The 27,438-nt window shown below is 55.9% G+C and overlaps 13 protein-coding genes across 13 annotated transcripts; 8 read left to right on the top strand and 5 right to left on the bottom strand.

Annotated features, from left to right (window-relative positions):
* Positions 1-19: 19 nt before the first annotated feature.
* Positions 20-1,657, bottom strand: DL89DRAFT_254457 (WD40 repeat-like protein; the record flags this gene model as incomplete). Its single annotated transcript, XM_040885277.1, has 2 exons — positions 20-1,372; positions 1,457-1,657. 2 exons carry the CDS (start codon positions 1,655-1,657, stop codon positions 20-22), a joined length of 1,554 nt encoding a protein of 517 aa, XP_040747869.1.
* Positions 1,658-2,852: 1,195 nt separating this feature from the next.
* DL89DRAFT_264469 (DUF1394-domain-containing protein) lies at positions 2,853-3,680 on the top strand. The gene is made up of 3 exons (XM_040886265.1): positions 2,853-2,894; positions 3,063-3,137; positions 3,265-3,680. Exons 1-3 carry the CDS (start codon positions 2,859-2,861, stop codon positions 3,658-3,660), a joined length of 507 nt encoding a protein of 168 aa, XP_040747868.1. The 5' UTR covers positions 2,853-2,858; the 3' UTR covers positions 3,661-3,680.
* A 2-nt stretch (positions 3,681-3,682) lies between these two features.
* Positions 3,683-4,282, top strand: DL89DRAFT_20702 (uncharacterized protein). Its single transcript, XM_040884107.1, has one exon. The coding sequence runs from the start codon at positions 3,855-3,857 to the stop codon at positions 4,167-4,169; it is 315 nt and encodes a 104-aa protein (XP_040747867.1). The 5' UTR covers positions 3,683-3,854; the 3' UTR covers positions 4,170-4,282.
* A 764-nt stretch (positions 4,283-5,046) lies between these two features.
* DL89DRAFT_20495 (uncharacterized protein) lies at positions 5,047-6,502 on the top strand. Its single transcript, XM_040884060.1, has 2 exons — positions 5,047-5,397; positions 5,626-6,502. Exons 1-2 carry the CDS (start codon positions 5,273-5,275, stop codon positions 6,335-6,337), a joined length of 837 nt encoding a protein of 278 aa, XP_040747866.1. The 5' UTR covers positions 5,047-5,272; the 3' UTR covers positions 6,338-6,502.
* DL89DRAFT_20472 (uncharacterized protein) lies at positions 5,977-7,602 on the top strand. The gene has a single exon (XM_040884054.1). It carries the CDS (start codon positions 6,361-6,363, stop codon positions 7,189-7,191), a length of 831 nt encoding a protein of 276 aa, XP_040747865.1. The 5' UTR covers positions 5,977-6,360; the 3' UTR covers positions 7,192-7,602.
* A 158-nt stretch (positions 7,603-7,760) lies between these two features.
* On the bottom strand, positions 7,761-8,925 carry DL89DRAFT_232073 (mitochondrial substrate carrier family protein ancA; the record flags this gene model as incomplete). The annotated part of the gene is made up of 1 exon (XM_040884921.1): positions 7,761-8,925. One exon carries the CDS (start codon positions 8,923-8,925, stop codon positions 8,014-8,016), a length of 912 nt encoding a protein of 303 aa, XP_040747864.1. The 3' UTR covers positions 7,761-8,013.
* A 702-nt stretch (positions 8,926-9,627) lies between these two features.
* DL89DRAFT_254453 (thioredoxin reductase) lies at positions 9,628-10,765 on the bottom strand (the record flags this gene model as incomplete). The annotated part of the gene is made up of 2 exons (XM_040885276.1): positions 9,628-10,617; positions 10,751-10,765. 2 exons carry the CDS (start codon positions 10,763-10,765, stop codon positions 9,628-9,630), a joined length of 1,005 nt encoding a protein of 334 aa, XP_040747863.1.
* Positions 10,766-12,506: 1,741 nt separating this feature from the next.
* Positions 12,507-13,790, top strand: DL89DRAFT_277218 (glycosyltransferase family 15 protein; the record flags this gene model as incomplete). Its single annotated transcript, XM_040889429.1, is given in 5 exon segments — positions 12,507-12,567; positions 12,589-13,000; positions 13,185-13,595; positions 13,615-13,618; positions 13,638-13,790. 5 exon segments carry the CDS (start codon positions 12,507-12,509, stop codon positions 13,788-13,790), a joined length of 1,041 nt encoding a protein of 346 aa, XP_040747862.1.
* Positions 13,791-14,416: 626 nt separating this feature from the next.
* DL89DRAFT_20406 (uncharacterized protein) lies at positions 14,417-16,025 on the top strand. The gene has a single exon (XM_040884041.1). It carries the CDS (start codon positions 14,627-14,629, stop codon positions 15,806-15,808), a length of 1,182 nt encoding a protein of 393 aa, XP_040747861.1. The 5' UTR covers positions 14,417-14,626; the 3' UTR covers positions 15,809-16,025.
* Positions 16,026-17,490: 1,465 nt separating this feature from the next.
* DL89DRAFT_264465 (uncharacterized protein) lies at positions 17,491-20,565 on the top strand. Its single transcript, XM_040886264.1, has 20 exons — positions 17,491-17,591; positions 17,705-18,202; positions 18,246-18,281; positions 18,303-18,454; positions 18,476-18,489; positions 18,514-18,620; positions 18,648-18,726; positions 18,763-18,960; positions 18,988-19,001; positions 19,029-19,062; positions 19,087-19,333; positions 19,367-19,426; positions 19,457-19,507; positions 19,532-19,661; positions 19,689-19,780; positions 19,805-19,850; positions 19,875-19,904; positions 19,926-19,976; positions 20,013-20,015; positions 20,052-20,565. Exons 1-20 carry the CDS (start codon positions 17,532-17,534, stop codon positions 20,457-20,459), a joined length of 2,310 nt encoding a protein of 769 aa, XP_040747860.1. The 5' UTR covers positions 17,491-17,531; the 3' UTR covers positions 20,460-20,565.
* Positions 20,533-22,270, bottom strand: DL89DRAFT_320122 (phosphate:H+ symporter; the record flags this gene model as incomplete). Its single annotated transcript, XM_040891185.1, has 1 exon — positions 20,533-22,270. One exon carries the CDS (start codon positions 22,268-22,270, stop codon positions 20,591-20,593), a length of 1,680 nt encoding a protein of 559 aa, XP_040747859.1. The 3' UTR covers positions 20,533-20,590.
* Positions 22,271-23,444: 1,174 nt separating this feature from the next.
* Positions 23,445-25,527, top strand: DL89DRAFT_320121 (uncharacterized protein; the record flags this gene model as incomplete). The annotated part of the gene is made up of 4 exons (XM_040891184.1): positions 23,445-24,066; positions 24,141-24,322; positions 24,382-25,327; positions 25,372-25,527. Exons 1-4 carry the CDS (start codon positions 23,482-23,484, stop codon positions 25,525-25,527), a joined length of 1,869 nt encoding a protein of 622 aa, XP_040747858.1. The 5' UTR covers positions 23,445-23,481.
* An 11-nt stretch (positions 25,528-25,538) lies between these two features.
* DL89DRAFT_264463 (uncharacterized protein) lies at positions 25,539-27,395 on the bottom strand. The gene is made up of 3 exons (XM_040886263.1): positions 27,306-27,395; positions 26,066-27,230; positions 25,539-25,952 (listed from the first exon to the last, which is right to left on the bottom strand). The coding sequence occupies exons 1-3, from the start codon at positions 27,331-27,333 to the stop codon at positions 25,586-25,588; spliced, it is 1,560 nt and encodes a 519-aa protein (XP_040747857.1). The 5' UTR covers positions 27,334-27,395; the 3' UTR covers positions 25,539-25,585.
* Between the last annotated feature and the right edge of the window lie 43 nt (positions 27,396-27,438).

Raw genomic sequence — 27,438 nt, 5'->3', positions numbered from 1 at the left:
CATCTCTACACCAAGTGCACTATGTTGCAAAATATTCTGAAGGTTCCGAGCTCAACTCATACACGTGCATGGTGCCGTCCATATAAACGACATACACAACCACTGAGCAGTACTGCGATAATCTGTCGATTGATCGCCGATATACAGCGATGCCATAGAGTCTGCTGGAGACGCGGATTGGCTCCAGCGGCTTGGCAGTGACTTTGTATGAGCAGCTGTGGTTGCTGGACTTGGGGCCAGACGATGCCTGCTGCTTCAGCTTAATAATTGCAGCATTGCCTGAATATGAAGCGGTGATGGCAATACCCAGCTCAGGGATCCATTCGAGAAACGCGATGCGATCGAAGAAGTCCATAGACTCCAGCCACGGGCCGCTTGTGCCGAGCACGGCAAACGGGATCTTGTCAACAACCGGCATGTACTCTTTGGCTGGATCAATCAGCACGATGTCGTAGTCTGTCCCGCACAGGATAAGCGGGGTGCGGCGTTCTATAGACGTCGTGTCTGCAGCGATAGCACTGTCTGTCAATAGCGACTCCTCGTTGCCGTGGTTAGTTAATAGACCAGCATCGCTTGCTTGGCCGCCGTCCTCGGCATCAAAGAACGGCTGGTCATCGCTGTGGCCCTCTGAGCTGTCGCCGCGGATATCTGAGCCGGTGGTTGGTGTATGTCCGTTCTGGATGTCGTCACTGTGATCCAGGATGGGGGCTTGAAGCGCGTTTCTTGGGGTAGGTTCGTCGTCGTCATCCCCTTCCTCCTCATCGACTACCTCCCAATCGACTTCCTCGCTCTGAGAGTCATCTTCAGTGTCGATGCCAGCGTTGGTTGTTTGGATATAGTGCATGAGCTGGGCTGACAGATCGCTAAGCACCCCCGCTCGCTCAGTATCTGTGCTGCTTCCTGCTTCCAGAGAGTCGGGCACAAAGTAGAATGGGTAAACAAACAAGGCTGACCAGCACCAGTGTCGGTCAAAGTAGCTGCAGATTGGTGTACCCGAGTCCAGATCCCACGCGCGGATGGACGAGTCGATGCTTGCCGATACCAGGTACTTGCCGCACGCTGAGAACGACACGTTTGGTATATTGTGGATATGGTCTTCCAAAAAGCTCTTTAGCCGCAGCTGTGCTGGCGCATCGGTGGGTGGACCTGGCGGCTCGAGGATGGTGATATTGTGTGAGTTTGCGCTGATCGCTATTGTGTTCGTTTCGCCGTGTATTGCGCATCCCCATGTGGAGCTGCTGTTCTTGTAGGTATACAGGATGGTGCCAGTGAGGTCGAGCTTCCAAATAATGACCCTTCCTGTATCGAAGACGGCAGCGACAACCTCTTGGTCAAACAGCGTGCCCAGACATATTGCGTTGATTTCGTCATTCTACAGCGCGACGGTACGGCAGCGAGGGGTTTAGAAGTAGGCACCAAATAACCGGTTTACTTTTACAAGCGTGCTGGTACTTACCAGTGGTCCGTCTGGATACAGAAAACGGGTTTTCAGGGTTGGCGGACGCGAGTAGTAGTCTATTTTGTAGACGTGGATGTCTTTGCCGATCGCTACCAGAAGCAGGTCCGAGCGTGTCGACGCTGCGCACAGATTGAGCTTGCCATGCCGCGCGGAGAACGTGTCGAATATGGTGGTTGTGAAGAGAAGCGATGTGTTCATGGTGTAGAATAGATGTTTAGTGACAAGAGCGTGTTCCTGGTTGTTTCGCACAAAGAGGTGTGCATAAAGTCAGAGGGCTCATGTGAGCAGCCGTTTTGGGAACCAGGAATTCTGTCTTTTGAGCTGCAAAGGCTGATGAGGAGGGTATGGATGGCAGACAGTCCCCGAGCGAGGCGGCCATAGCAGCTACTGTCCAAGGCAGAGATCGGCTGGGCATGGGGGTATTCGATATGTGTGGGCTGCATACACGCGTCTCCGGTGGCCCGGCAGTCCCAGCTGTGTATACAATATCACGGGCGAGTGCTTGTCTCTTACCCGACTGCGTGTTGGGTTCAGCTGGTTGGTTCGACTGGTTGTCCTGCCGGACGATTTGTTTTCTCAGCTGGCATTGACGGCGCCGAAGGGGGAGGGGGCGGGCCAAAAGAAAAGCCAAACTACAGACGCACCGTCGCTTCCAGTGTTTGTTTTCTTGTTTGAATTTCTCCTCTTGTGTACGACGTGTTTTTTTCTTCGCTATTGTTTTTTCTTCTTATTTGTATTGAGGTTTAGAGAAACAGTTTCTTCACCATGGGCTCGTTTATCTCGATGCTTCGTGGCGGGCCGAGCGACAGGCCAGTCGGGACGGGCCGGCCAGTACGCGAATCAGATGGCACAGCGCGGTTTTCGAAGCAATTCAGTGATTTCATCCTAGACCTCGGAGGTAAATGCTGGAATGCGCGGCTCATCTGAGGGGGAGACAGCGAGGGAATGCGCGTATTAATTCGTCCCACCCTCATTTTAGATGCCGACAGTGCAAAGTTTGAGCAGGAGTACTTTCCAGAGTATGCGGTGATTCTGCAGCGCGGGCCGGAGCTGCTGAGGCGGCTGCGCGCATACGTTGACAGCACACAGGAGATTCGGACAGCGATCACGAGTCCGACGGCAGAGAACGAGGAGGCGGCGTGGCGGAAGCTTGGGCCGTCGGTGATGCTGCTGAAGGAGTGCTACGAGCACGCGCAGGACATCGGTAAGCGGGGGAGCCTGGTGAGGACGCAGCTACGGGCAGACTGCAGTGCATTGCGTGAAGCTAAAGCCCTTTGTGTGTGTGCATGCTGTAGAGCGGGTGGTTCCGATGATCATTGAGCAGATCTGTGGACCGTCGAACGAGCAGGTCATCAGCAACATTAACAGAAACCGCGGTCTGTCGCGGTCATTTGCGGATATGATGCAGTACGCGTTTGATTTCGATGCGCTAAAGGTAAAGTATCAGTTTGCCGTCCCCCTTTTGCACCGCTTGTTGGTATTGGCAACAGGCGAGGGATGCGGGGGAGAGAGCGAGCGCTGGTTTGGGGAGAGGCACTTCAGCAGTTTATTTTTGGTTGCTAATCAATATGCAGCGACTTATTGCAATCCAATTTTTGTGTAGTCGTCAATCCCAGCGATCCAAAACGACTTTTCGTACTACCGCCGCACGCTGTCGCGCATGCAAAAGTCCCAAGACGTAAGTGCCTGGCGGGCTTGAATGCCGAACACGATGGTGTGAGTGGCGATGACTAGGATGATGAAGAGCTTCAAAGTGCATAAAAGCAGGCTAATCCACAACCCCGTTCTTCTTCTCTCCTTGCTAGCCGGGCATCCGCGAGTGCGTGATCTCCAACGACGTGTCGAACCACATGTCGCTGTTCTATGCGTACCACAACCCGCTGGTCAAGTCGGTGGTCGATGCGGCAAGCAAGTACGTCAGCGAGTCGGGCACGTCGCAGCATGTCCTCGAGTGTCTATCGGCGCTGGCAGCAGGTAGCTTCAATGCGATTAAGCAGCACAAGGTCGACGACGCGAAGCTGTGTGTGCAGGTACTGGTGACCTGCTGCATCCTCTACGACTGGATCTCGCCCCAAGGCGTGAACGGCCCGCAGTCGGCCATAGACACCCGGGCAGTGCTCCAGCTTGTGCGCGAGCGGCCGCTGGTAGACAGCAGGCCCGCCGAGGAGGTGCTGCGGTTCAACTGCCGAACGATACGCTAAAGTGTTCAGTCCTAGTCTCTAATTTTTCCCACCCACTCTCGCTCATAACCACCTCTTCCTTTTTCGTCTTTATTTTTTCGTTAACGCCGTTTCTAAATATTCCTCGCGCATTGTGGAAAGCGACCTGCAAACGGAAAACTGGCTGGCAATTCCATAGGTGCGGGCTTGAGCTGCAGGAGATTTTTGGTTAGGAGATGATTGGCCGCATTCTGCGTTTAAGCTCCACAGACTCGTTTCCCAGCTTTCTCCTTCGCAACGGCCAATTCGCTTTTTTACCAACCGGGCCACTGACCCAGAAAAAATTCTCTAAAAGCAGCCTTCCGTTTTATATCGCCTCTATCTCCTTTGCCCTATTCGCTTTTTCTGCTTCTCAGGTTCTATTTCGTCTCCTTTATATTTTCAGAAAGCGCGAGCGCGTCCTTTATTTTATTTTCGCCCCCGCCTATTTCCTACTTTTTCTTGATACTTTCTGTCTCGCTTTGCTCTCACATACGTTACATACCAAATAGAAACCTTCTCTTGTTCTTGAAGTAAGCCTCTGTCTTTCTCCGTCCCCCGTTTTCTCTCTCTTTTGTCGTATGGAGCACCCGGTTCAGTTTAGTAATGTTCAGCAGAACGCGAGCAATCGGCGGCAAATGTACGTATTTTCTTTTTCTGGGCCGAAATTCGGACACGCCAGCCCTTGTTCTACGATGCCTGGCGTTTTCCGTGCATGCTGGGCAACTCGGCGCCTCAGGACGGGCGTCAATAGCATCAAGTATTGGAAAGTGGGAGGGGTTGCGCGTATATTCCCCTCAGTCACCGCTAATAACGCCCCTTCTTGTTCCCACCGGTTGTAGAGAGCACAAGCTGGTTCTTCGCCAGGAGCCCAATCGCTCGCGAATGTGCGGAATTGGCGAGAAAGGTATGTGGCGGTCCATCTCTTTGGAATTGCAAAAGTGAATGCCCGAGGCCAGCAAAGGGCTTTTCTGGTTCCTGTGTCGCACAGGTGTGGTTCTCGGCGTTTTCTGGGCGCCATGTACGTAGGCGCTTGTGAAACTCTTCGATGCTGTGGTCTTTGCATGCTTTGCATACCGGGAGCTCCAATGCAGGCAGCAATAATCGCCACTCCTCTCCACCCCCATTTTTCCTGCGCCAAGCCTATCTTCGACCTGCGCATACCCTTTGCTTCCTTTTTGCCTCCCACTGCTATCCGTTTTGGAACATTAGCCTCCCCTCTCTCCCTTGTTGCTCCAAATGTGGATGTTACACTGCTGCTTTTTGACGACAATGGCCGATATGCATGTATGATGCACCAAATTTCCCAAACATATGACCCGGACTGGGCCAGACTTTTGCGACCGCACGCAGAATCCTGTGTGGACCGCGGGACAGGCGTGCCCGTTGGGAGCAAAAGCCAGCAAGCGGAACTGCACAGCCTCTGTGACTTTGGGCCGCTATGCTCACGTGTCACAGCCAAAGCCTGCACGAAAATGCGGTATTCTTTCCAAGCAACATTGAGCGTCTCCTCTAAACCCAATAGTTTATTCGCCTGCTCATTATTTTGTGCTGCACAACCCAGTGTTTTGGTATCATTGTTTTTGTGTTTTCCTTCCCATCATGTTTTCTGAGAATGTTTACACATTCTCACTCCACCCCTCTTCATCATCATCTTCTTGTAGCAGACCGTCGCCCTGTGGACCCGCCACCGATCATCCAGCTTCACGTGAATGACCCAACCACAGCAACCAACAACCGGTAAGTGCGCGTTGCAAAAATAGCTGAGGCAGTGGCAGTAGAACCTGAATGGAGGAACGCTCTCCACCCTGTCCCGACCACAAAACGCCGTTCTCTTTTTGCACAGATCTACGCAGTGTTTGTGCATTTTCCGATCTGCCCTCCCCGTTTTTCTCTTGCGTGTGTACAACTGTGTGTTGCTGACTGTCCCTCATCTCAATTAAATGGAGACCTTTGGTTTGCTATTAGGGCGTTCCTGCACAATCCGTACTACTTCATGTACGCCACTCTGATGGACGAGCATGGCGTACGGGAGCTGAACACACTGAGCGACAAGAAGGCGCGGACGATGACTGGCTCGGTGGTGGCATCGCTGGCCCACCTGAAAGACATTGACGGCACAGATGGCGCTTTCTTTGTTTTTCCCGATTTATCCGTGCGCTGCGAGGGGGCGTACCGCCTAAAGTTCTCGCTCTTTGAGATTGTTGGGAACCAGGTGTTTTTCTGCCAATCCATTACATCCGCTGTGTTTACGGTGTACTCGGCAAAGAAATTCCCAGGCATGGAGGAATCGACACCCCTGACAAAAATCTTTGCTGAGCAAGGTCTCAAGATCCGCGTTCGGAAGGAACAAAAGTCTGCCCGCGCAAAACAGTCTCGGTCGCGCCAGCCGCCTATTAATCCGGCTTTGCCGTCGAGTGAATCATCTCAACCGTCGATCCCGCAACACCACCACCACAACCAGCAACAGCACCAGCAGCACTGGGCTTCGGCCGATCACCACCCGACCCACTCTGCCCATCACCACCACCACTACCAGCAACAGCAGCAGGCTCCACCCCTCCGCCATCATCCACACCACCCCCACTCGGGCAGTGTAGAAAATGGATCGCCACCGTATCCACTCCCCCATGCAGCCAGCACCGGCAGCTCCCACTCTTCGGCCCCACCCCAGGTGTAACCATTCAAGGGCCCACGCCGTCGATGTCCACTAGCGCTGCCAATCTGCCGCCAATGCCACACGCACAGTACCCCCCTCCTCCCCCTGGCAGCTACCACCGGTCCTATCTGCCACCCGGCGCTGACAATGGCTACATGCCTCCATCTCAGCAGCCACTGCCTGTTCGTAGCATGTCCCCGGCCACCCACGCCCACTACCAGTATCAGCAGCAGCATTCAATGCCTCCAAGCAGCGGGTACACACCGCACCCCCCGCAAGCAGGCATGACCACGCCGATGCCCCCTATTTCGCGCCCAGGATCTGCGATATCACGCCAGCAGCCATCTCACTATGGAAGCGGCCACGCATTGCCGTCAATTGCCTCCGACTACCCGGATTATCCGCCGTCCTCGCACCGCCACTCACAGCCGATGTCACACACAGGATATCCTGCGTACCGCCAGCAAGGGCCTCCACCGCCCCCGCAACAGATGCACGCTGCCGATAGATACGGTCAGTCGCAACAGCAGCAGCAACAGCAACAGCAGCAACAGCAGCAGCAGCCAGCCGCAGCACCGCGCTATCCCCCGTACCACCGCCAGAGCCCCACGGTACATTCTGGTCACGGATTTGCCAGTGCCGGACCAGCGCTACAGCCCATACAGCCGCCCGCAGCCGGATTCGGGCATGTGGGCGGCAGGCAGTGGCAGCGGCGGCAGCGGCGGCGGCAGTGGCGATTCGTCGCGACGGGGTATGTCGCCCACTCCTCGCCTGCAGCACCCTACGCTGGTGGAATCGCCTGTAAACGATGCTTTGCCTGTCCCTGTCACACGCGGAGCAGCAGCCGTCGATGTATCGGCAGCAGTACCAGCTGACCCCGGTGCAGCGGCCCCAGCACCAGTCCTCGGTATCGCCGTCGATCCCCGATCACCCGCATACCGACGGGTCAAAGCGGATGGTGTCAATGTCGCCTCACCGGCACCACCCGTACCAGTCATCGGCACAGCGCCCACGCACGCCGCACTACCCGGTTACATCGCGGTCCAGCGTGCCGTCGCCATCCCTGATGGGCCACAAGTCGGTGACAGGCTCGGGCAACAGCAGCAGCAGTGCGACGCAGTATAATGTGACAGAAGGCGTTATGCCGCTGTCGACGGCGCCGGTCGGCATGACAACGGAGGCGACTACCCCGACAACAGTCATCGACGAGCCGCAACAGGGTCTGTCGACACATTCCCGGCGCATCGCCGTGCATAGCCTGCTGATTTCAGAGTCGTCGTCCATTTCCGAGGGCTCTAATCGGTCTCCGCCCTAAGAAAAGCACATCACACTACACAGAAGAAATAACCCACCCGTTTTCAGCGCATTTTAGGCATCGCATTTCTATAGTCTTCCTTCTCTCTCTTGGTATCGGCCTGCTAAAGAGTACTTTATTTCCCTATATCATAATGTAGCACCATACATCACTATGCCCCTGTATTCAGCCACACTGGGCACATGGTGATGCCAGCAGGTGGCGTGTGTCTCTGATTATCAGCCGCCGTTGATCTGATCCCCAATCGCAGTCACAAAGACAGTTCGTGCATGCCACAATGGCGTGCTTACGGTGATGCGTGGAGCAGCAAAAATTTTACCTAGGGCGTTTTTGGAGTTGGGATATATTGCAGAACAGCATAAAAGTGACAAGATTAGGCGATTTAGTTCTTGATGCCCATCCACTTCTGGAGCTGGTCGTAGAAGACCAGGACCAGAGCACCACCGGTACCGCGGATGATGTTGGACAGACCACCGTGGAAGAACACCTTCATACCAGCCTCCTGGTACAGCTTGCGCAGGCAGTCGAAGGGACCCGAGTACAGCTTCTCGGCACGGCCCGACTGCATCATGAGACGACGACGGACGGTATCCAGAGGGTACGAGATGAGACCGGCAACGACAGTGACGGTCTGGGCAACCAGCCACGAAGCGAAGAAGTTCGGGTTCTTGTTGTTGCCGAACACAACCTGCTTGAGAGTATCGTAACCACCAAAGTACGCAGCGCGGTAGACAATGATACCGGCGACCGACATGCCGAAGCCCTGGTACAGACCGCCCATGCCGTCCTTCTTGTAGATGGTCGAGATGCAGTTACCGAGACCGGTGAACTGACGGTTGGCGCCAGTGCCGATGTCGACAGCCATGCGGGTACGCGCGAAATCAAGAGGGTACACGAACAGCAGCGAGGTGGCTCCAGCCATACCGCCCGACGCCATGTTGGCACCGAAGAACTTCCAGAAGTCGGTCTTGGGGCTGTACTTGGGGAACATGGCCTTGTACTTGTCCTTGAAGGCAAAGTTCAGAGCCTGGGTCGGGAAGTAACGGATGACGTTCGACAGGTTACCGCGCCAGAACGAACCGACACCCTGCTCGGCGGGGATACGGCGGAAGGCATCCATGATACCCTTGTAGCGCTTGTCAGCAGCAATCTGGTCCGACGAGGCCTGGACCTGGAGCAGCAGCTTGACGCGCTCGATGGGGGCGACGATGGTCTTCGACACACCGGCGGAGATACCACCAGCGGCCAGATCCGCGACGAAGGACATAGCGGCGTTGTTCTTGGACTCGGACATTCTGTGTGTTTTTTTTCCTTAAGGAGTTAAGAGAAAAAAGTAAAAAGGAGGGGAGGAGAAGAAGATGCAAGAAGAACGGTGAAGAGGAAACTCGGGGAGCGGCCGTCGGGCGTCCGTTTGCAATTTATACGGCGGACGCGATATCAGCTCTGCATGGAGCGATAACAAACCCAGGGCGAGGAAAAATTGTTGGGACGAGCCCAATAGGCGGCGTGCGGCGCGGGCCAGCTTTGGGGCTGGCAGTTTGGATTTGCTCCGAGTGACTTTGAGGGCGCCTGCTTGCTGAGCAGGCCAGAAGGCATTCATGTGCATTTGAAAACAGTCACGGAGCGCCTCTGCCCCACCGCCCCTGTGATTCGACGGAGCTGTCGCCCATCGGGGCAGCCAGGGCATCTGTGCGCCTGGAGAAAGCGCAGAATTGGGCGCTGGCTGTAGCATACTCTGCTCTCGGCCGTCGTCACACTGCAGCTGCCAGGACTGCCCAGTGAAGAGACAGCCAGCGCGTGCAAGCGCAGAGCCCTGCCTCGCATCTGCTAGTAGCCCCCGCCGACTAGAGCTCGCAGTTTCCGCCACTACCAATAGGCGGCGGATCGCCACACCCCGCTTATTACTTTCCCCCAAGGCCAGGAGGCCTGTTCCTCCCGAGATTAAATGAAGACATGTATTAGAAAAAAAAAAGCCTGCAGAAAGTCGGCTGGATGCTTACAGCTTGCTGTTGTCCTTCTCCTTCTTCTCGCGCTCCTCGGCCTCGAGCTCCTCGAGGTACTTCTCGGCGTCGAGAGCAGCCATGCAGCCAGAGCCAGCAGCAGTGATGGCCTGGCGGTAGCGCTTGTCCTGGACGTCGCCGGCAGCAAAGACACCCTTGATGTTGGTCAGCGAGGTGCCGGGCTGGACCAGCAGGTAGCCGGACTCGTCGGTCTCGAGCTGGCCGCTGAGGAAGGCAGTGTTGGGGGTATGGCCGATGGCATAGAACAGACCCGAGACCTCGAGCTCGCGCGTCTCGTTGGTCTTGGCGTCCTTGAGCACAACATGGCTGAGCAGGTCGCCGTCGCCCTTGGCCTCAGTCACGTGGGTGTTCCACAGCACGGTGATCTTGGGGTTGGCAATGGCCCGCTTGGCCATGATATCAGAGGCACGCAGCGCGTCGCGACGCACGGCCAGATAGACATGGCTGGCATACTTGGTCAGGAACGTCGCCTCCTCGCAGGCGCTGTCGCCGCCGCCAACGACCACCAGCGGCTTGTTGCGGAAGATCGGCGCAGCGCCGTCGCACACAGCACACGCAGACATGCCCCGCTGCCAGTACGTGTCCTCGCCGGCAATGAACAGGCGCTTGGCTGTCGCTCCGGTGGCAATGATCAGCGCATCGCACGTGTCGGGCTTGTCCTCGGGGCCGTCGGCGTACTCGCGCCACAGCTTGAACGGCCGCGACGACAGGTCCACGCGCGTGATCGTCTCCGTGTGGATCTTGGTGCCGAACCGCTCCGACTGCTCGCGGAACTTGTCTGTCAGCTCGCCGCCCATCACGCCCGCGGGGAACCCGGGGAAGTTCTCGACGTCCGTGGTCGTCGTCAGCTGTCCACCGGGCGCCACACCGCCGGCCATCATGCCCTCGAACATCTCCGGCTCGAGGTTTGCCCGCGCTGCGTAGATAGCTGCGGTGTGTCCAGCGGGACCGGAACCAACAATGATCTAGAAAACGAGACAATGTCTGCATTAGCTGTTGCTGCTGCTGCTGCTGCTGCTGCTGCTGCTGCTGCTGCTGCTGCTCTTGCCGAATCTCTGGCAAATCCCGCTTCCTTTGGTCATTCAGCAGGGTACTTACAACTTTGGCGTGCATTTTGGGAATTGCTGTGTGTGAGAGAAACTGTCTATGGTGAGAGATAGAGGAGAGTGAGGAAGAAAAAGCGAGATGTAGTGGGCGACGGAGGCTTGCGAGAAACATAGCCAGAGTTTTATACTGAGAAGATGCTGAGAATCGGTCCCCCCCACAAAAGCCTCAGTGCCATTGGAGAAAGTTGGATCATGTAAAATGCCCGCGCAGCTGGAGTGATTAGTAATTTCGCCGCAATTCAGAACGAAATCACGTTCTGCGCCTGATCTGGCCGTGTCTGCTGCCCCGGAGCACAGGTAGCACTGGAGGGTCCGGGTTTTTGCTGTGTGGAAGCTGCGAGAGGCCACATCCCCCTCGGAACTGCCGGCAGGGGTTTGTCAGAATCGCATTTTGGAAATTAGCCGACGTGCACAGCGACGCATTCTGACGTCGCTGCTTCTATGTGTCCGCGCACATTATCACACCACCCGGTCCATTTCTTTGCCAATGCCGCTGCGGCGGTAGGACCCTTTGCCTCGGCACAGCATACCGGCTGATGTGTCAGTATTTGCCAATCGCCCTAAGGTCACGACGTCCTGGGATGAGGGGTGAGGGTTGTTTATTTGCCACACAAAAAAAAGAAAAAACCTTTTTCAGTACTCGCTCGAGTGACTAACGACATGTCCGCCCTTGATCGTTTTTAGAGTGGCTTTTGGATGCGGACATGATCATAAAACTACATGGAAAGATGGAAGGCAGCGAACAAGAAGATGGTGTGCCCTGGCCTAGATCATAAACTGGCCAGACAGCATCAGGTTGCGCATACGCGAGTCAGGCCGGCTGGGAGGATCGTCGTGCTCGCGGACCTCGCTCAGGATCTTGGACCTTGGATGCTGATCCTTGTCTAGAATACGCAGGCAACATACGGGATTAGTGAGGGGCCTCATTTGCAATACAACCTGCCATACAAGACTGGGCTTTTTTCCCAACTTACGGAATCCAAAGTCGCTGGCCGGAAACGCCTCGTGCAGATGCTGCGCCTGGTCAACCGGATGCTGGAGTGGCTACAGGATGTGCTTGTTAATTAGCTGAACACCAGGCACATGCGCTGGTAAACATGGCTCAAGAAACCCACAACGTACCTGGTTGGGAGGGGGGCCACCGCTGGCTGCCGATGCCGAGAACCGGCGGAACAGGCCGATGCCCGAGAACGCCGACATGGCCTGATCGCTGGGCGGCGAGCTGGCCATGGCTGGCTGGCCCGAGAATGAGTGGGCCGTGCTCCCCGACGGCATGCCGCTGGGGGCGACATTCCCATGGTCCCGTTGGGGCGCGCAGTAGCCATGGGAGTGAAGAACGTTCCCGGCCACCCGGTGAACGTGTTGCGGCGGTGTGCCGGAATGGGCATGGGGTCAGAAGGCTTGTCGCTGGAAGACATGCTTTTTTTTGGTGGTGCAAGAGTGACAAAAAATACAAACTTTTTTGGTGGATGTGTGCTAGTAGGTGGAAAGTAGAGGGAGGGGAGAGAAAGGGAGGAGAAAGTGCTACCGCCTCAGCAAACAGCAGCTGCCGGCAGCGTTGTTTTTGTACATCGCCTTGGCCCCATTGTTTCACATTGGAGGTGTGGCATCTCACGTGCACATACAACCCACTCTCGTCCCATGGCCCTATCCCATTTACGGAGCAAATTTGCCGGTGCGACAATCCAGCAGAGTGTTCCAAATTGCTATTTTTCTTCTCCGTCCTTTTTGCTCTTTTCGCTCGCCAAATGCAGCCGTCAGTCAAGGCCGTCACGCTGTCCCGGTGGTTTCTCCTGGTCGTCGGGCTCTGTGCGCTGATCCTCTTTATAGCATGCCCATCGCCGATCGAACAGGCCCGCGCCCTCACCCATCCAAAACAGCATGAGGATGTGCGCCTGAAGCCCGAGAATGCCCGCATTAACCACCCTGTGCGCGCCGCATTCGTGATCCTGGCACGCAACTCTGAGCTCCACGACCTGCGTGCCACCGTGCGCCAGCTCGAGGATCAGTTCAACCACAGGTATCGCTACCCATATGTGTTTCTGAACGACGAGCCGTTCACGGACGAGTTCAAGCAGAACATGGAATGGGCGACGTCAGGCGACTGCCACTTTGGCCTGGTGCCCTACGAGCACTGGTCGATCCCGCCGTGGATCGATCGGGTCAGGGCTCGCTGGGAAATGCACAAGATGGGAAACCGGGTGCCATATGGAGACAGCGAAAGCTACCGCAAAATGTGCAGGTATAAATCGCTCAAAACGAAAAGAAAGCAAATTGCCGGCATCTGCCTGAACATCCTATGCACGTGTATATTGCACTGGTGCACTAATTGGTATCTGGCATGCATGCAAGCTCGCAAATCCCGGTTGTTCAAGCTGTCATGTGCTAACCACTTGTCCTGGCGTTTTTGTTTGCTCGGAGAATAGGTTCGAATCAGGCTTCTTCTTCCGCCACCCGCTGCTGGACCAGTTCGACTGGTACTGGCGAGTCGAGCCTGGCGTCGAGTTCAGCTGCGCCATTCCCTACGACCCCTTCAAATACATGGCCGACAACAACAAGCTGTACGGGTTCACTATTACCTTGCGCGAGTTTCCGATAACCGTAAAGTCCCTGTGGAGCACAACCAACGCATTCCGCGCCGCATATCCCGAGTACGTCTCGCCCAACAACACCCTGTCCTGGCTGACCAACGACTCGGGCGACTACAACATGTGCCATTTCTGGTCAAACTTTGAGATCGGGAGCCTCGAGTTTTTGCGCTCGGAAAAGTATATGGCATATTTCAACTTTCTGGATCGCGCGGGCGGCTTCTTCATGGAGCGCTGGGGGACGCACCCGTGCACACCATGGCCGTAGCCATGTTCCTGAACAAGTCCCAGGTACACTATTTCGGCGATATCGGGTACTACCACAAGCCATTCCAGAACTGCCCTACCGACCCAACCTACAACGCCCAGTACTGCTTCTGCAGCGCCAACCGCTCCATGCTCTTTAACAGCGATTCCTGCACCAAGGACTGGCTAGCTCTGTAATTCTTTTTTGCCAATACATGCAAAATACCAAATGCCACCTACGTAATTCTTTTTGCGGATATATGCTAGGGGCACCTTGAGATTCGCTTTTCTGTCCAGGAATGGTTGACTGCTATTGCTTAGCAGTAATCCAGTCCCAAATGCTATCGCACTCGACAAGGAACCGCAGACCCGCTGCATTACTGACATTTAGCATGCTGACAAGCCCTCCCTACCCGCAAAAGACCGCCAACGTTGCTCCCGCTCATATACTTCCACATTCTAGCCTCACCCTCTATTCCAGGTGCCTCACCCTCTCATACCGGCTAGCTGCTGGCTGGCACAGGGGAATATGTAAACAGCTCTAATATTCTTTTGTTGCGCGGAGTAAGAGAATGCTGCTGCTTTTGGCCAGCCTCCAGACAACCAAACGGCATTTGAAGGTAGTAAGTTTGCATCTTTTATCTATACGGCTGCCTTCTCCCCCCACCATCCAGCCGGAGAACAACAACAACAACATCTCACCATGCTTTCACCGGTTTGGAGCAGCAAAGCATCCCAGACCCAAGTGCCCTAAACACTTACTGAATATAAAGTCACTGGTTGCCGCACACTGCCATTTCCAGAATATAGTATCCATCCTCATAGCGCATTTCACCGTTTTCTCTTTCTTCCACCTACATTTTTCTCCCACATCCTCTTCTCCCCTCTATCTCTTGGTCGTGGTTCGTTTTTGCAATCCCTTCCTTCCTTTTTACATTCACCCTGTCTTTTCTGGCTTGAGGCTACATTTCGCGCGCGCAAAGGCACATTAGAGGCACACATCCGCCCCCTTCTCATCCCGATTATCTCCCAAAATGAAGGTTACTAACACCATCTTCGCCCTGGCTTTCGCCGCTGCCACCGCTGCTGCTGGCGGCAACTACGTGGCTAGCAGTCCTCCGGCCATTCCAGCTCCCCAGCCGCCTGCTGTGGTAACCGTTATCCAGCCAGCCCCCCAGCCGCCCGCTGTTGTCACGATCATCCAGTCGGTTCCAATGAACCAAATCTCGATTATTGTTGCTGACTTCATGTACTCGCCTACCAGCGGCGGCATTGGTTCCCAGCCCGCCCTCCCCACCCCGATGCCGGTCATCACCGATGTCCCGGCTGTTCCGGGCCCGGCCTACGTGGCTAGCCCGCCACCCGTGGTCCCGCAGCCGGCCCAGCCCGGTGTCACAGTCATTGTGCCTCAGCCGGCCCAGCCCAGCGTTACTGTGATCCTCCCGCAGCCCCCTCAGCCTTCAGTCACTGAAGTTGTGCCTAGTGCCCCTCCTGCCGTTACCGAAGTTGTGCCTAGTGTTCCTCCTGCTGTCACCGAAGTCGTGCCTAGTGCCCCTCCTGCCGTCACCGAGGTTGTACCTGGTGCTCCACCTGCGCCCACTCCTGTACCCACTCCTGCGCCTACTGTCCCTGCCACTCCGTCGTACCAGGCTAGTAAGTTCAATAAGCGCAGCATCGAACAGTCTGCCATCAATAATTTGGTAAATGGCAACGGTGCCATGGTGTTCAACATCAACGGCCAGACGTACATGCTTCTTCGCCTGCCCGTCTCTATCCCGCAGGCAAGCCAGGCTGCGGTGCCGCTGCACAAGCGCGACACTCCGAGCAACCTGATCGATGACGCCACTACCAAGAACCTGGGCAGCGAGGCCCTGCTGTACGAGGTGCTCGGGAAGGTGTTTGCTCGTGTGATCCTGCCTGCCAATGCCCATGTCGGCATATCGCAACCTCAGGGCGCTGATGCACTGGGCAACCTTCTCAAGCGCGATCTGCTGAACAACATTCTTGGCGAGGTCATTGCCAGCGCTGTTGCTCCTCTCAACATTGTCGCCAACATTAATCCGGATGAGGATGGCAACGGTCTTGTCCCGAACCTCATTGGCGCCGTCAGTGCTACTATCCAGGCGTCACCGACTGTCACTGCTCATATCTTTGATGCTGATGATTACTCGGGTGACCTGCTCAAGCGTGACCTTGTTCCTAACCTTCTTCGGTGAGGTCATTGCCAGCGCTGTTGCTCCTATCAACATTGTTGCCAACATCCAGCACGACGATGACGGCAACGGTCTTGTTCCTAACCTCCTGGTGATGTCAGTGCTACCATCCGGGCGTCGCCAACAGTCACTGCTCACATTCTCGACTCTGGCGATGATTCGGGCAACCTTCTCAAGCGCGATCTGCTGAACAACATTCTTGGCGAGGTCATTGCCAGCGCTGTTGCTCCACTCAACATTGTCGCCAACATTAACCCGGATGAGGATGGCAATGGTCTTGTCCCTAACCTCATTGGCGCCGTCAGTGCACCATCCAGGCGTCGCCGACTGTCACTGTCCATATCTTTGATGCTGACGACTACTCGGGTGACCTACTCAAGCGCGACCTTGTTCCTAACCTTCTCGGTCGAGGTCAGTTGCCAGCGCTGTTGCTCCTATCAACATTGTTGCCAACATCCAGACACGACTGATGACGGCAACGGTCTTGTCCCCAACCTTCTGGGTGATGTCAGTGCTACCATCCAGGCGTCACCGACCAGTTCACTGCTCACATTCTCGACTCTGGCGATGATTCGGGCAACCTTCTCAAGCGCGATCTGCTGAACAACATTCTTGGCGAGGTCATTGCCAGCGCTGTTGCTCCGCTCAACATTGTCGCCAACATTAATCCGGACTGAGGATGGCAATGGTCTTGTCCCTAACCTCATTGGCGCCGTCAGTGCCACCATCCAGGCGTCGCCGACTGTCACTGCTCATATCTTTGATGCTGACTGATTACTCGGGTGACCTGCTCAAGCGCGACCTGCTGAAAAACATTCTCGGTGAAGTTGTTGCTAGTGCCGTCGCTCCTGTAGATGTCGTCGCCAACATTAACCCGGATGAGGATGGCAACTGGTCTTGTCCCGAACCTTATTGGTGCAATCAGCGCTACCGTCCAGGCGTCACCCGACTGTCACTGTGCACATCTTTGATCCTGACCAGGAGGCTGTGAGCAGCGCTCCTCTCAAGCGCGACCTTGTTCCTAACCTTCTTGGCGAGGTCATTGCCAGCGCTGTTGCTCCTATCAACATTGTTGCCAACATCCAGCACGATGATGACGGCAACGGCCTTGTCCCCAACCTTCTGGGTGATGTCAGTGCTTACCATCCGGCGTCACCGACCGTCACTGCTCACATTCTCGACTCTGGCGATGACTCGGGCAACCTTCTCTAAGCGTGACAATGCCCCGAAGCAGGGTGTGTTCACTGAGCATATCAACCGAGTCGCAGGTTGCTGTCTTCATCCCGATGTCAGCTTTCGGCGTCAACGCCGCTCGTTCCACCCCGACGGCCACTGTGCCAGGGTGGCCCTACCCCTACGGCTGCTCTTCAGAATGACAGCATTTTCCTCCGTGTTGTTCCTCCCTGCTGGGCCCCTGTCCTGAGCGAGACCTGGCGTCCTTTAGTTGCACTTTATGTCATTTTATCCCTAGCGTATTTTCATATTCTCTCTTCAGCGAACCCCTTAAAAACATAGCTTTTTCACCACAACACTGCTGGCCTGAAGGTACTTCTGTGGTTCACGTGTTCCAAAAGCTCCCAAACCAGGCTGAGCCACACTCCCCCTTCCCTGCTTCCCTCGGCTGATGACGCAGATACGCAGTGTGGGTCTGTGTTCTCGGCTTCTTTCTTCTCCTAGCGATAGTCCACCTTTTTACCATTTGCAATCTTTTACACTCCAATTATTAATGACAGACCCACGTCTGCTCGTAGCTGGCCATCGGAAGTTTCATAACGGACAACTCAGGGTAAGAAGCTGCTGCACAGGACAAGCAAGCAATGAAATGCAACGGAAATGCAACGGAAATGCCTCTGCTACCTTGACAGAATGTTGTTCTAACACCATGAGCTCGTGTGCTAGGAAGCAGCAGCAGCATATCTCGAGTATGTTGGAAACGCGGCACTCTCCATGCGTGAGTCTGTTTTGCGACAGCATACGGTGGACGTTGACGGCGCACACCAGACCTTCAAAGACTTGCAGCAGGTTATAACCCGTCTCGAAGATATCTATGACACGCTCGGGAGATCAGCCATCGCGCTGCCGCCGACTGCATCGCTAACCGGAGGCAACGCCAGTGACCCCGACTCGAGTAGCGATCATAATCCAGGTAGAAAGAGCGGGAGTGCTGAGCCCACGGGTCGCCTACCGCCGATTCCGCTGTCAGACCTGTCCAAGCTGGTAATCATGCGCACCTATGCTGCGACCATGGCCATGCAGCAGCGCAAGGCGCAGATTGGAAGAGCTGACACAGCACACGCGCGGCGGTTAATGGAGGAAGAGCAGATTGGCCGCGAAGACCTCGACAAACTGTCGCAGCACCTACGAGCAGTCGAGGCACTTAGCTTGACCGCCTGGGATGTTTGTGCGATCGCACGTGAGATCGCCTAGAATCGACACGCAGCTGTTTGCCCATGTCCAGGTGCCCGAGGATATGGTTGTCCGTAGCCGGGCGACGCAGTCGGGTGGAGCTGAGGTTGATGTAGCGAGCTCAGTGAGGAACTGTGCAGGGTTCGCCGTGTTCCTTGGCCATGCTGCAGCTGGAATACTACTGGACACAGCAGCATCGATAGCTAAAGGTGCAACTTCAAACCTGGCACCTCCTAGCGCCCGGTCTCCAGCACCAGCACCCAGACGTAGCATGGAGAGTGAGCATCGGGACAGGCACGCAGTGTCGTCGCTGTCTAACCTGAAGGGGCATCCACATATTGTAACCTGCTTGGTTGTGTTGACACACATACTTGTGCGCGTGTTTGGCGATTTCAATGGCGGAATTGCGGTACTCTGGGCACTGACACTGCCTGAGATCCGGCGGCTGCAAAGCCTATGGAGGCATGTGGACCAGCAAACCGTGGGGCTTCTCGAGGATTTGTGCGGTATGACTGGTATGCAGTCCGCCTCTGTCGGCTGCATTGCCCTAGGTCCATCAGGGTCGGCAGGCGAGGAGGCTGGGCGGCTCCATACCATCGACGAAGCGCGGTACCATAGCACGTTGAAGGCGGTGGCAGCAGAATTGAAGACCCGGTATACAGGCAATCCGTTGGACATACACTCACAGACCGCGAAATCGCTGATTGTTGCCATTCCATATATGCCACGCAGCATCAGCAGCCTACGCCGTCTTTACAGCATGTACACTATGTCAGCTGACGGGTCCCAAGTCCTGCTATCAGCACCAGGCGCACAGCTGCTTGACCAGGAAAAGCGGGTTTTTGGCTGGTGTCGCATTCATAGCAGTGCCAAAGCAGGATCGCATTCGCCACACGACCTGCGTCACCGGTCGCGTCAGCACACGTACATGCCTGGAATATACACTGTTGAGGCTGGCGATAATGTTTACCAGACATATATGCCGGTGACGCTCAGTGAGCTCATAGACACCGGCTGCTCTATGGAGCCAGCTAGACCACATACGCCCAGCATGTCGACGGCACGCGCAACGCAGCTGTCTGTTCGGGATGCGTCACTGCAACACTGGATTCTGACACGGCCGTTTTTTTCCACTGGACTGATACGCTCGGCCAGCGTGCGCATCCAGACGCCCTTGGCATCCGAGGCCGGGATATTCTTGGAGCGCAGCGAGTCGTCAGAGAGCGAGGCTGTATTGCAGTCAAGCTCGGCTACGCCTAATGTCGTGCACACCATGGTTGCGCCGCCTTCAGTATTGTCTGAGCCCACTACTTTTACTAGACACCTGGCAGCTCGAGACCACGACCAGCGGGATGTCGAGTCAGATATCGGGTCGATGCAGGTGCAGGTGCCGCTCAATGCGTACCGGATCAGCCATGAAACCAGCGAAGTTTCTTCGCAGGCCGATGATGTCTACGCAGACAATGTCGATGCCGAGCAGCTCCCCTCAGTCGACGACTTCCTGGGTCAATTCCTGGCCACCGAGCAGACCAAGATGGATGAACATGGCGTTCCTGACTACCTCCAATCGTCGGCTCTTGATCCTTTGCAAAGCAGCTCGCTTGAAGACGCGTCAGAAAACAGAGGCGAAGCTGGTGATGTTTTGGACAGTGTCAGCGATAAGAGCAGTGAGGGATCGGATGATAGTGTCAGTGTTCGCTCAAGCTCCAGTGAGGACAGCAGCGGGTCGGGGGGACTGAGCGATTTAGATCTACCGTCAGTTCCAGTGACTGGGAAACCGGCTGGAGAAGATGCCTACGAGGAAGTGATATCTGGCAATGCTCCAGATATGGGCAACAAGGACGCCAAAGCGGCTACGGATGGAAACAGTAACCCACAAGCAGCGGATGGAATCAGCAAGGAGGCGGACAGTAGCCTAGGCGAAGAGCCTGCCGACACCTCTGCCAACCAGGACGAGAAACTAGATGGGGCAGCAGCAGATCAGGACAAGGAACCAGCAGAGACTGCAGCAGCCCAAGACACGAAGGGCCAGCATGTGCGTTTAGATGAGCAAACCAAGAAGGGCTTGCCCTCCAAGGATGAAGCAGCTAATCCCGATCCGGCTGCTGCAAGCGATGCCTATATCAATACTGATGACGAGAGCACAGTGTCCAAGCATGAAGATGCGGGTGAGCCAGCTCCCATGTCACCAGCCACCTCGGCAGAGCCCAGATCGGGGACAGGCAGTAAGCGCCCTGACGAGCCATGACACCTCGATATCCCGAGAAACGAGATTATATCCGAATAGATGCCATCGTATATGCATTGTGCATACAGGGGTTGAATATGTAATACGAAATGCGTAATATAAAGTGTAAAAGATTAGAACATGCGTGTATCTTACTCCTCGCCGGTGATCTCCTCCAACGACTTTCCCTTGGTCTCCGGGATCCAGAAGGTCACAAAGAACCCGATGAGAGTGAAGAGGGCGAAGATCTCGATGAGGTGAGGAATCCAGGCGTTCGGGCCACCGCGGTCCTTCAGAGTCATCAGGCCAGCCTGGGCGACAATAGCACCAAGCTTACCAGCAGCGGCGGAGATACCATGGGCAGTGGAGCGGAAGCGAGTCGGGAAGACCTCTCCAGGCCACACAAAGCAAGTGACATTGGGGCCGAAGTTCTGGAACAGCTGGGCCAGCGTGAACAGCACAATGAAGCCGACGTTCGAGGCGTCCAGGATCTGGTGGTAGGCAAAGCCGATTACAACGTACAACACGGTGAGGGCAGCGAAGCCGATGAGCTGGATCCTCTTGCGACCAAGCCGCTCAATGGTGAACACGGTGATCCAGTAGCCGGGCACAGAGCCAAGCAGGTTGATGATGATGTTGCCAAGGCAGTTGCGCGACAGGACGCTGTACGGATCGCCGTTCTGCACGTCGCCGGAGAAGCCAATAGCGCTGATGACGACGGATGAGTTCAGGTTGATTCCATAGAACGCCACATCGAGCACAAACCAGGCAATCGAGGTGCCCAGCAGAACCTTCATGTTCTTCCACTGCCCAAAGTACTCGCCGAAGGTCTCGGCACGCTTGCTGCCCTTCTTCTGCGCCTTCTCGACAAGCTCATCCATATGCTCGTTGAACTGGCTAAAGTCCTTGATAGCCTCCTTCTGCATCGACAAGGTTGAAGAGCCGGCAGCCGGCGTCATGTCAGACTCCTGTGCAGCCTTCTTGGCCAGCAGCAGCTCGTCCTCAGCCTTGATGGCTTCAGTCTGGGCCTCGCGCTTCTCGGCCTCTGCCTGGAATTGCTTGGATTCGCTCATAGTCAGGCGCCAGTAGAGGGTGACAGCGCCGGGGATGGCACCAAAGCCGAGGCAGATGCGCCAGACGTAGTCCAGCGCGTAGACGTCATCACGGATAGCGCCCTTGAAGCATGCCAGGACAATAATAGCGACGATCGAGGCGCCCAGGTTACCGAACCCCTGGCAGGCGAACACAGCGGCCAGGTACTTGCCGCGGGAAGAGACCTCAGCATATTCGCTGGTAATGGTTGCGGCCAGCGGGTAATCGCCACCGACACCAATGCCGACAAACACAAGCCAGATGAACAGGAATACGAAAGCGTTAGCGCCGCGGACCGCGCTGGACGAGAAGGACGCGCCGACGGTGGAGATGATAACCAGGATGGCGCCCATCGAAAACACGCTGGTGCGACCAAACTTGTCACCAAGGCGGCCCAGAATCAGCTGGCCAAGGAGGCAACCGACCTGGACGCCGACCTTGACGAGCGTCGACCAGTTGTTGGGGACCACGTTTTTGGCCGAGCCCTCGGCGTCGTGGAAGTATACGTAGCCCATGATCATGACCAGGATGTTTGCTGAGAACATGAGGTAGGCGTCGGCAAAAAAGGCCGCGCCGCAGACAAGGAACGACTTGATCATCTGCCAGCGCGAGTGCAGCTCATCGTCAATTTCCTCCAGCTCCTGCTGCCGCTGGTACAGCTCAATGTCAATATCATGGGATTTGAGGTCCTTTATGTTGGCAGAGCTGTTCTGCTCAGATATTTCTGACAGATGTGACATGGTGAAATGTGCTGTATGTAGGCAGGATTTCGGAGCAATCAGGCCTGTCTTTATCCACAGATACGGGTAAATTAGATGGAAGGTACAATGCGCTTGCAGTAATCCGGATTGCAAAGCAGGCTGTGAACCGGGACAGCAGGTGGTCTCCTCGAGAGTTCCAGGAAAGAAGATAAAGGAGTACAGAAAGCTCTACGCTGGAAGCGACAGAAGAGAGGGAAGACTTGGGAACCGGTAGCAAGCGAGGAATGGCGAACGTGTGCTCTCGGGTAGGCCACGAAGCGCCCGTTGTTCTTTTAAAGCGTTCGATTTTCAGCGCCCAAGCATCCTCACGACTAAGCTGCTGACCCCACGTTGCCTCATCCGGAAAGTCTATTGGCCAGCTGCAACCCCTGTGTATCCAGCAGGATTTCCTGGCCCATCTCGGAATGGGCCAACTTTGGCCAAGGTGGGGGTGGTGCGGGGTCGCTGACTAGCGGCGAAATATCTTTCTCGTCAGTGATCATCCACATAGCTCAGACTGAGGTGCAAATGGAAACCACAGGCTCCCTCCGAGGGCCCAATTCGAATGGCTAGGGCTACACGGTTCATTCCAGTGGAATTCTGTTCCCCAACATCCGACGGGGCAGAAATGCAGGCAGGCGGTGGGGGATCGAGGGCGTGTGAGTCCGAGTGGGCCGCTGGCAACAGCAGCAGTCGCTACTGAAGCCAACTGCTGGAGCCAGACTGTGCCTGGCATCAGGTGGTGGCAGGGGGATATTGGCCTGCCTGCACAGGAGAACGAAGGAATATACAGAGTTGCGCAGGTGCAGATGTGTAGAAATTGGGATGTAGGAATATTTTGCCTGTGCATTGTTGCGCATCTCACTCCTAGCGGTGGACGAGGCGTTTGACCGCCACTCCGTTGATAAGCATGGATCCAATCCCCGGAGAAGGTGGAGGGATCGGCAGTCAAGCCATGGACGGGGCTTGGGGACGAGTGCGTTCGCACTGAAGTGCACCCGACTTGTCGTGATCGAGACACCGCTGGCATTTGCGGAGTTCGGCAATCCGAGCTAAATCACTTGATTGTATGATTTGATCGGTGATCGGCGCTCTCGTTTTTCGCTCTGGGTGGCGAGGTCACCAGCTGGCGCACTGCGAGCCATAAACAGACTCGCCTCTTGTCTCTGCAGCTCTTGCAACCAAAGCCTTTTTATACATACTATAGCACGATGGGAAACACAGGCGGCGACAAAACATACCTGGTGGGCGCTGAGGGCCGTGAGCAGATTAAGCGCATGATGAGCCTGGGCAAGCCCAAGCAGGTGATACTTGATTTTGGCAACGACAACGGCCTGGACATCCCAGCCAGCGAGTCCATCTACGGCTTGCTGGATTCACTGGGCCACAAGCGCCGCGACATCCACACAGCAGTACTTGACTCTGTAGTGTGTGCGGCAATGAGCCGCATACAGGGCGAGCGACTGCCATTAGACCAGCACCTGGCATTGCTGGCCAAGGTGAAGCGGTACTTTGCAGTGCCACAGCTGCAGAAAATCCCGCTGATGCTGCTGGCAAAGTGGCCGGATAACGTGCCTGATGACTACCGTGAAGCAATCCGTGGCAGCATGCAGCTGTACGAAGCGTGTAGCTTGGATGTGAGGCGCACGCTGTGGCGCAAGGACCTGCCACTGTTCCAGCAGCATATCCGGCCGCTGCTGGCAAAGTATGTCGCAGACGCGCAGCTGCGCTCAATGTCGCAAGAGATATACGGAATCAAGGTGCAGGAGTACTCGCGCAAACGGCGCCAGCACCCGGTGCTTCTCGAGATCTCGCATGCAATCAACACGGATCTGCATCTGTACAATGCAACGCTGGAATGATCCGCGAGCTGTTTATCAAGACGCAGGATCCGGCTCTGGGCACGCTGCGGCTGGACCTGGCGATGGTGATGCACGACTCTGACGTGTCGGTCATCATCGAGAGTGACGTGTGCCATGGGCTGGCGTGGTCGCTGGATGCGTGTATCATGCGGCAGACGATGGACCCGCGACGCGTGCTAGAGCTGCAGAGGTACTTTGACAACCTCGACTCGACTGACCCACCATATGGCGAAATTTCGCTCATTTAAGCAGCCCGTACTCGCGGCACATACTGGCGCAGTGCGTGCTGAACATCCTGGAGGACATTGCACCGAATTCTGAAGCCAGCTCAAAGTACCGTGACCTTACATGGCCTAGCCTGATACTGACCATTGGGCTCTCGGCCGGAAGCCTGCTGGTGCAGGACAGGCCAAAGATCCCGGCCATTAATCGCAATGTTCGAGCCAGGTTCTACCCGTCGCTGATATCGTTCATCAAGGAATCGATCAAATTTGACCGTGCTGTCGGTGTCCACGACGACGATGCCTATGGCGGTGGAGTCAAGAGGGCGCGCCGCGATTCAGCGGGTGCGTATAGCGGCAGGAGCGGCACTGCGGTGGTGGCAGTTACCGAGGAGAGCGGGCTGCGGCCTAGTCAAGACGATGTGATGGTCCTGAATTCCAGCGAGCTGGCCCGCCAGGTTCTGTACGCGTACCTACTGAAGCGCGTGGCTGCTGGAGATCTTGGCATGCTTAATGTGTGGCTGCCCTATATCGGCAAGGGGCTGCCCGAGTTTCTGGGGCTGCCCGAAGGCACGATCAAGGACCCGCTCAAAGCAGGCAGCTGCGAGGGCCACGCGTCTGGGGCTAATCCACCGCAGGCGGCCATTCCCGTGGAAAACGAGATACCTGCGTTTGAAATAGACGCATTCATTCAAAGCCTTGTGTCGTCAATCTGCAGCAACAAGGGTGTGTCGGCTACGCTGCTGAACACGATTGCAAACTGCCTTGACCAGCAGACTCAGCAGAAGAACATTGATAGTATTGACATCCCTCTGCTGAATCTGCTGGATGCGGTGGGCCAGGTCCGCCATACCGCACACGAGCAGGCCATTGTGCTGCTGACCGAGTTTGAGGGTGTTCTGGCAGCAGAATACAGCAACACGATGCTGGCTCACCGCGCAAGTGCAGGCTATGCAACCGCCGATGCCGGTCGTGTGCCGATCCAGAACAAGGAAAGCGCGTGTATTTTGTATACCAGTTCGCCGAGCGCGTTGCGTCGCACTATGTGGTTGACCCATCTCGGCTTGAGAACCTGAAGAAGGAATATGCGCAGCTGGAGACCGCGTCGCCGCAGCAGGCCTTCAAGTACCGAATCTGTGCAGCCAACTGCCTCAACTGTTCAAAATTCTTGTAGGCATTGGTTTGGCAGAATGGCAGCAATTCATTTTTAAAAGTTCAATATACGGCTAATTCTAGTTTATGTCTCTTGCATGTGCCTCCGACTCATAGACAACAACGCGCCAGATGCGCGCAACAAACGTCGATGCCTCATCGTCCAGGATAGCCGCCAGCTCCTCAACCAAGCCGTGCGGTGGCTTGTGTGCCAGCATATGGTCAGCAACGAATTTCGAGAGCTCGTCTAGCGAGGAGTCCTCCTCATCCTCGCCCAGGTACTCGACCAACCGCTTGCGTGTGGCCGGCTCGATCTTCCCATGCACCAGCTCTTCATCGACATGGTCCCACTTGATGGGCCATGCGAACAGCGCGTCAGGCTCTGAGGGTATCTCGGCAATCAGTTGCTCAATCTTGGTGCGCCGCGGATCGGGCTTCTCAGCAGGTCTCTCAGCAGGCTTTTCGGCAGGGGGTCGGCAGGCTTCTCGGCAGGCTTTTCAATAGGCTTCGGGGCAGGCTTCTCGGCAGGAGCTTTGTTCCTCTCCTCAGGTGCCTTCGACGAGCGCCTAGGGGTTTGCTGCTGTCCCTGCTGCTGCTTCTTTCGCGCCTCCTCGGCCAGCCTCTCTTCTTCGTGTCTCTGCTGTCTCCTATCTGCCACATCCAACTCGATCTCACGCTCCCTCACTGCTTTGCGGTGATGCCACCAGCGCTCGCGATCCCTGTAGTACTCATGATCGCCCATGCGCGCCTCTGCGTCGTCGTCCCAGGCCGCAAACCGCATCATCATAGTGTCACGCGCCCTTCCGCGCTCCTCGATGCGGTCCAGATCGCGCAGCAGCAGCTTCTCAATGTGCCTTGCACGGTCTGCTTCGTCACGGGCCAACCGGTTTTCACGCTCAGCAACATCGTCCAGGTACAGCCGTTTCCTGTGCGCCTCTGCTTGCTGCTTCTCCCAAGCCTCTTCGTCCTCAAGGCTGATCGACTCGTGGTCAGTGGGACGAGCGCGCGACACACTGCGGGTCGCTGATTTCGACTGTGTCTTTTTGTCAGATGAACTGGAGGCCTGCTCAGGAGTGGACTGGCCTGTCGGTTGCTTGCCTTTAATCTCTTCCGTGCCCTCACCAGCCTCAGCCGGTGCTTGGTCTTTCATCTCCTCTTTGACCTTCTCCACCGCCTCTTTCGCTGCGTGTACTGCGGTCTTTTGATCACTGTCGCTGCCGGCCTCAATCGAAACAAGCCGATCGCGGTGCATGTCCAATGTCCTCTGCATGTTCGCATCGACAGTGACCGCTAGCTTCCGGGGCTCGGTTCCCGGCAGCTCGCACTTTTCCTCGCCAAGCACCAGCAGTGCACACATAGCATCCCTCGGCGTGGCGAATTCGCAGAACCCGAATTTTTGCGGCTTGCCGTCAGCGTCATACACGCGTTTCCAGCTCGTGACAGTCCCACACGCCCCCAGTACCTTTTCGACCCACTCATCAGTGACGCCGCCCGTGATGTTGCCGACGAATGCTGTCACGGGACGGTCGCTGAGTGAGCTGCGTCGATCTAGCTGTGCGTCGGCACCTGGTGCATCCAGACCTTCGCCGGGCCCGAACGTGTTCACTATCGGTCCGCCAAACATATCTGGTGGTGCTGGTCGCGGGCCACGCGGCGCAAAGCCGCCAGAGGGTCGCCGTGGCTTGGTGTTCATGTACTGCATAGGTGGTACGTCGCCATAGCTGTCTATAGTATGCAAATATCGTTAGTGGCCTGTTCTTTCTAGGTGTGTTGCGCTGCATGGCCTTGGGCAGATTTTACCTAGCGGTGGTGGTTGGTACGGGCTCATTACGAAGTTCTGGGTATAATTTACAGTTCTAGAGGACGGGACAAATGTAAGCAAAAAGGGGGGAGCAAGAGCAGTTGCGAAGCAGAGAAGCCGAAGAAAAAAAAC

Source organism: Linderina pennispora (assembly GCF_002104995.1).
Source record: "Linderina pennispora strain ATCC 12442 chromosome Unknown DL89scaffold_1, whole genome shotgun sequence".
NCBI lineage: Eukaryota > Fungi > Kickxellomycota > Kickxellomycetes > Kickxellales > Kickxellaceae > Linderina > Linderina pennispora.
Note: the sequence above shows the minus strand (reverse complement) of the source record. Positions and strands in the feature narration are given on the sequence as shown.

Coding starts and splice junctions, on each gene's coding strand:
- DL89DRAFT_20495 (XM_040884060.1), top strand. CDS start 5,273: ATGTTTACACATTCTCACTCCACCCCTCTTCATCATCATCTTCTTGTA. Junction 5,398..5,625: donor ACCACAGCAACCAACAACCG/GTAAGTGCGCGT, acceptor GTTTGCTATTAG/GGCGTTCCTGCACAATCCGT.
- DL89DRAFT_20406 (XM_040884041.1), top strand. CDS start 14,627: ATGAAGGTTACTAACACCATCTTCGCCCTGGCTTTCGCCGCTGCCACC.
- DL89DRAFT_264463 (XM_040886263.1), bottom strand. CDS start 27,333: ATGAGCCCGTACCAACCACCACCGCTAG. Junction 27,231..27,305: donor GTACCAACCACCACCGCTAG/GTAAAATCTGCC, acceptor TGCATACTATAG/ACAGCTATGGCGACGTACCA. Junction 25,953..26,065: donor CAGCAAACCCCTAGGCGCTC/GTCGAAGGCACC, acceptor GCCTGCTGAGAG/ACCTGCTGAGAAGCCCGATC.
- DL89DRAFT_264465 (XM_040886264.1), top strand. CDS start 17,532: ATGACAGACCCACGTCTGCTCGTAGCTGGCCATCGGAAGTTTCATAAC. Junction 17,592..17,704: donor TTCATAACGGACAACTCAGG/GTAAGAAGCTGC, acceptor CTCGTGTGCTAG/GAAGCAGCAGCAGCATATCT. Junction 19,063..19,086: donor AAAGCGGGTTTTTGGCTGGT/GTCGCATTCATA, acceptor GCAGTGCCAAAG/CAGGATCGCATTCGCCACAC.
- DL89DRAFT_20702 (XM_040884107.1), top strand. CDS start 3,855: ATGATTGGCCGCATTCTGCGTTTAAGCTCCACAGACTCGTTTCCCAGC.
- DL89DRAFT_20472 (XM_040884054.1), top strand. CDS start 6,361: ATGTCCACTAGCGCTGCCAATCTGCCGCCAATGCCACACGCACAGTAC.
- DL89DRAFT_264469 (XM_040886265.1), top strand. CDS start 2,859: ATGATGCAGTACGCGTTTGATTTCGATGCGCTAAAG. Junction 2,895..3,062: donor TTGATTTCGATGCGCTAAAG/GTAAAGTATCAG, acceptor ATTTTTGTGTAG/TCGTCAATCCCAGCGATCCA. Junction 3,138..3,264: donor GCATGCAAAAGTCCCAAGAC/GTAAGTGCCTGG, acceptor TCTCCTTGCTAG/CCGGGCATCCGCGAGTGCGT.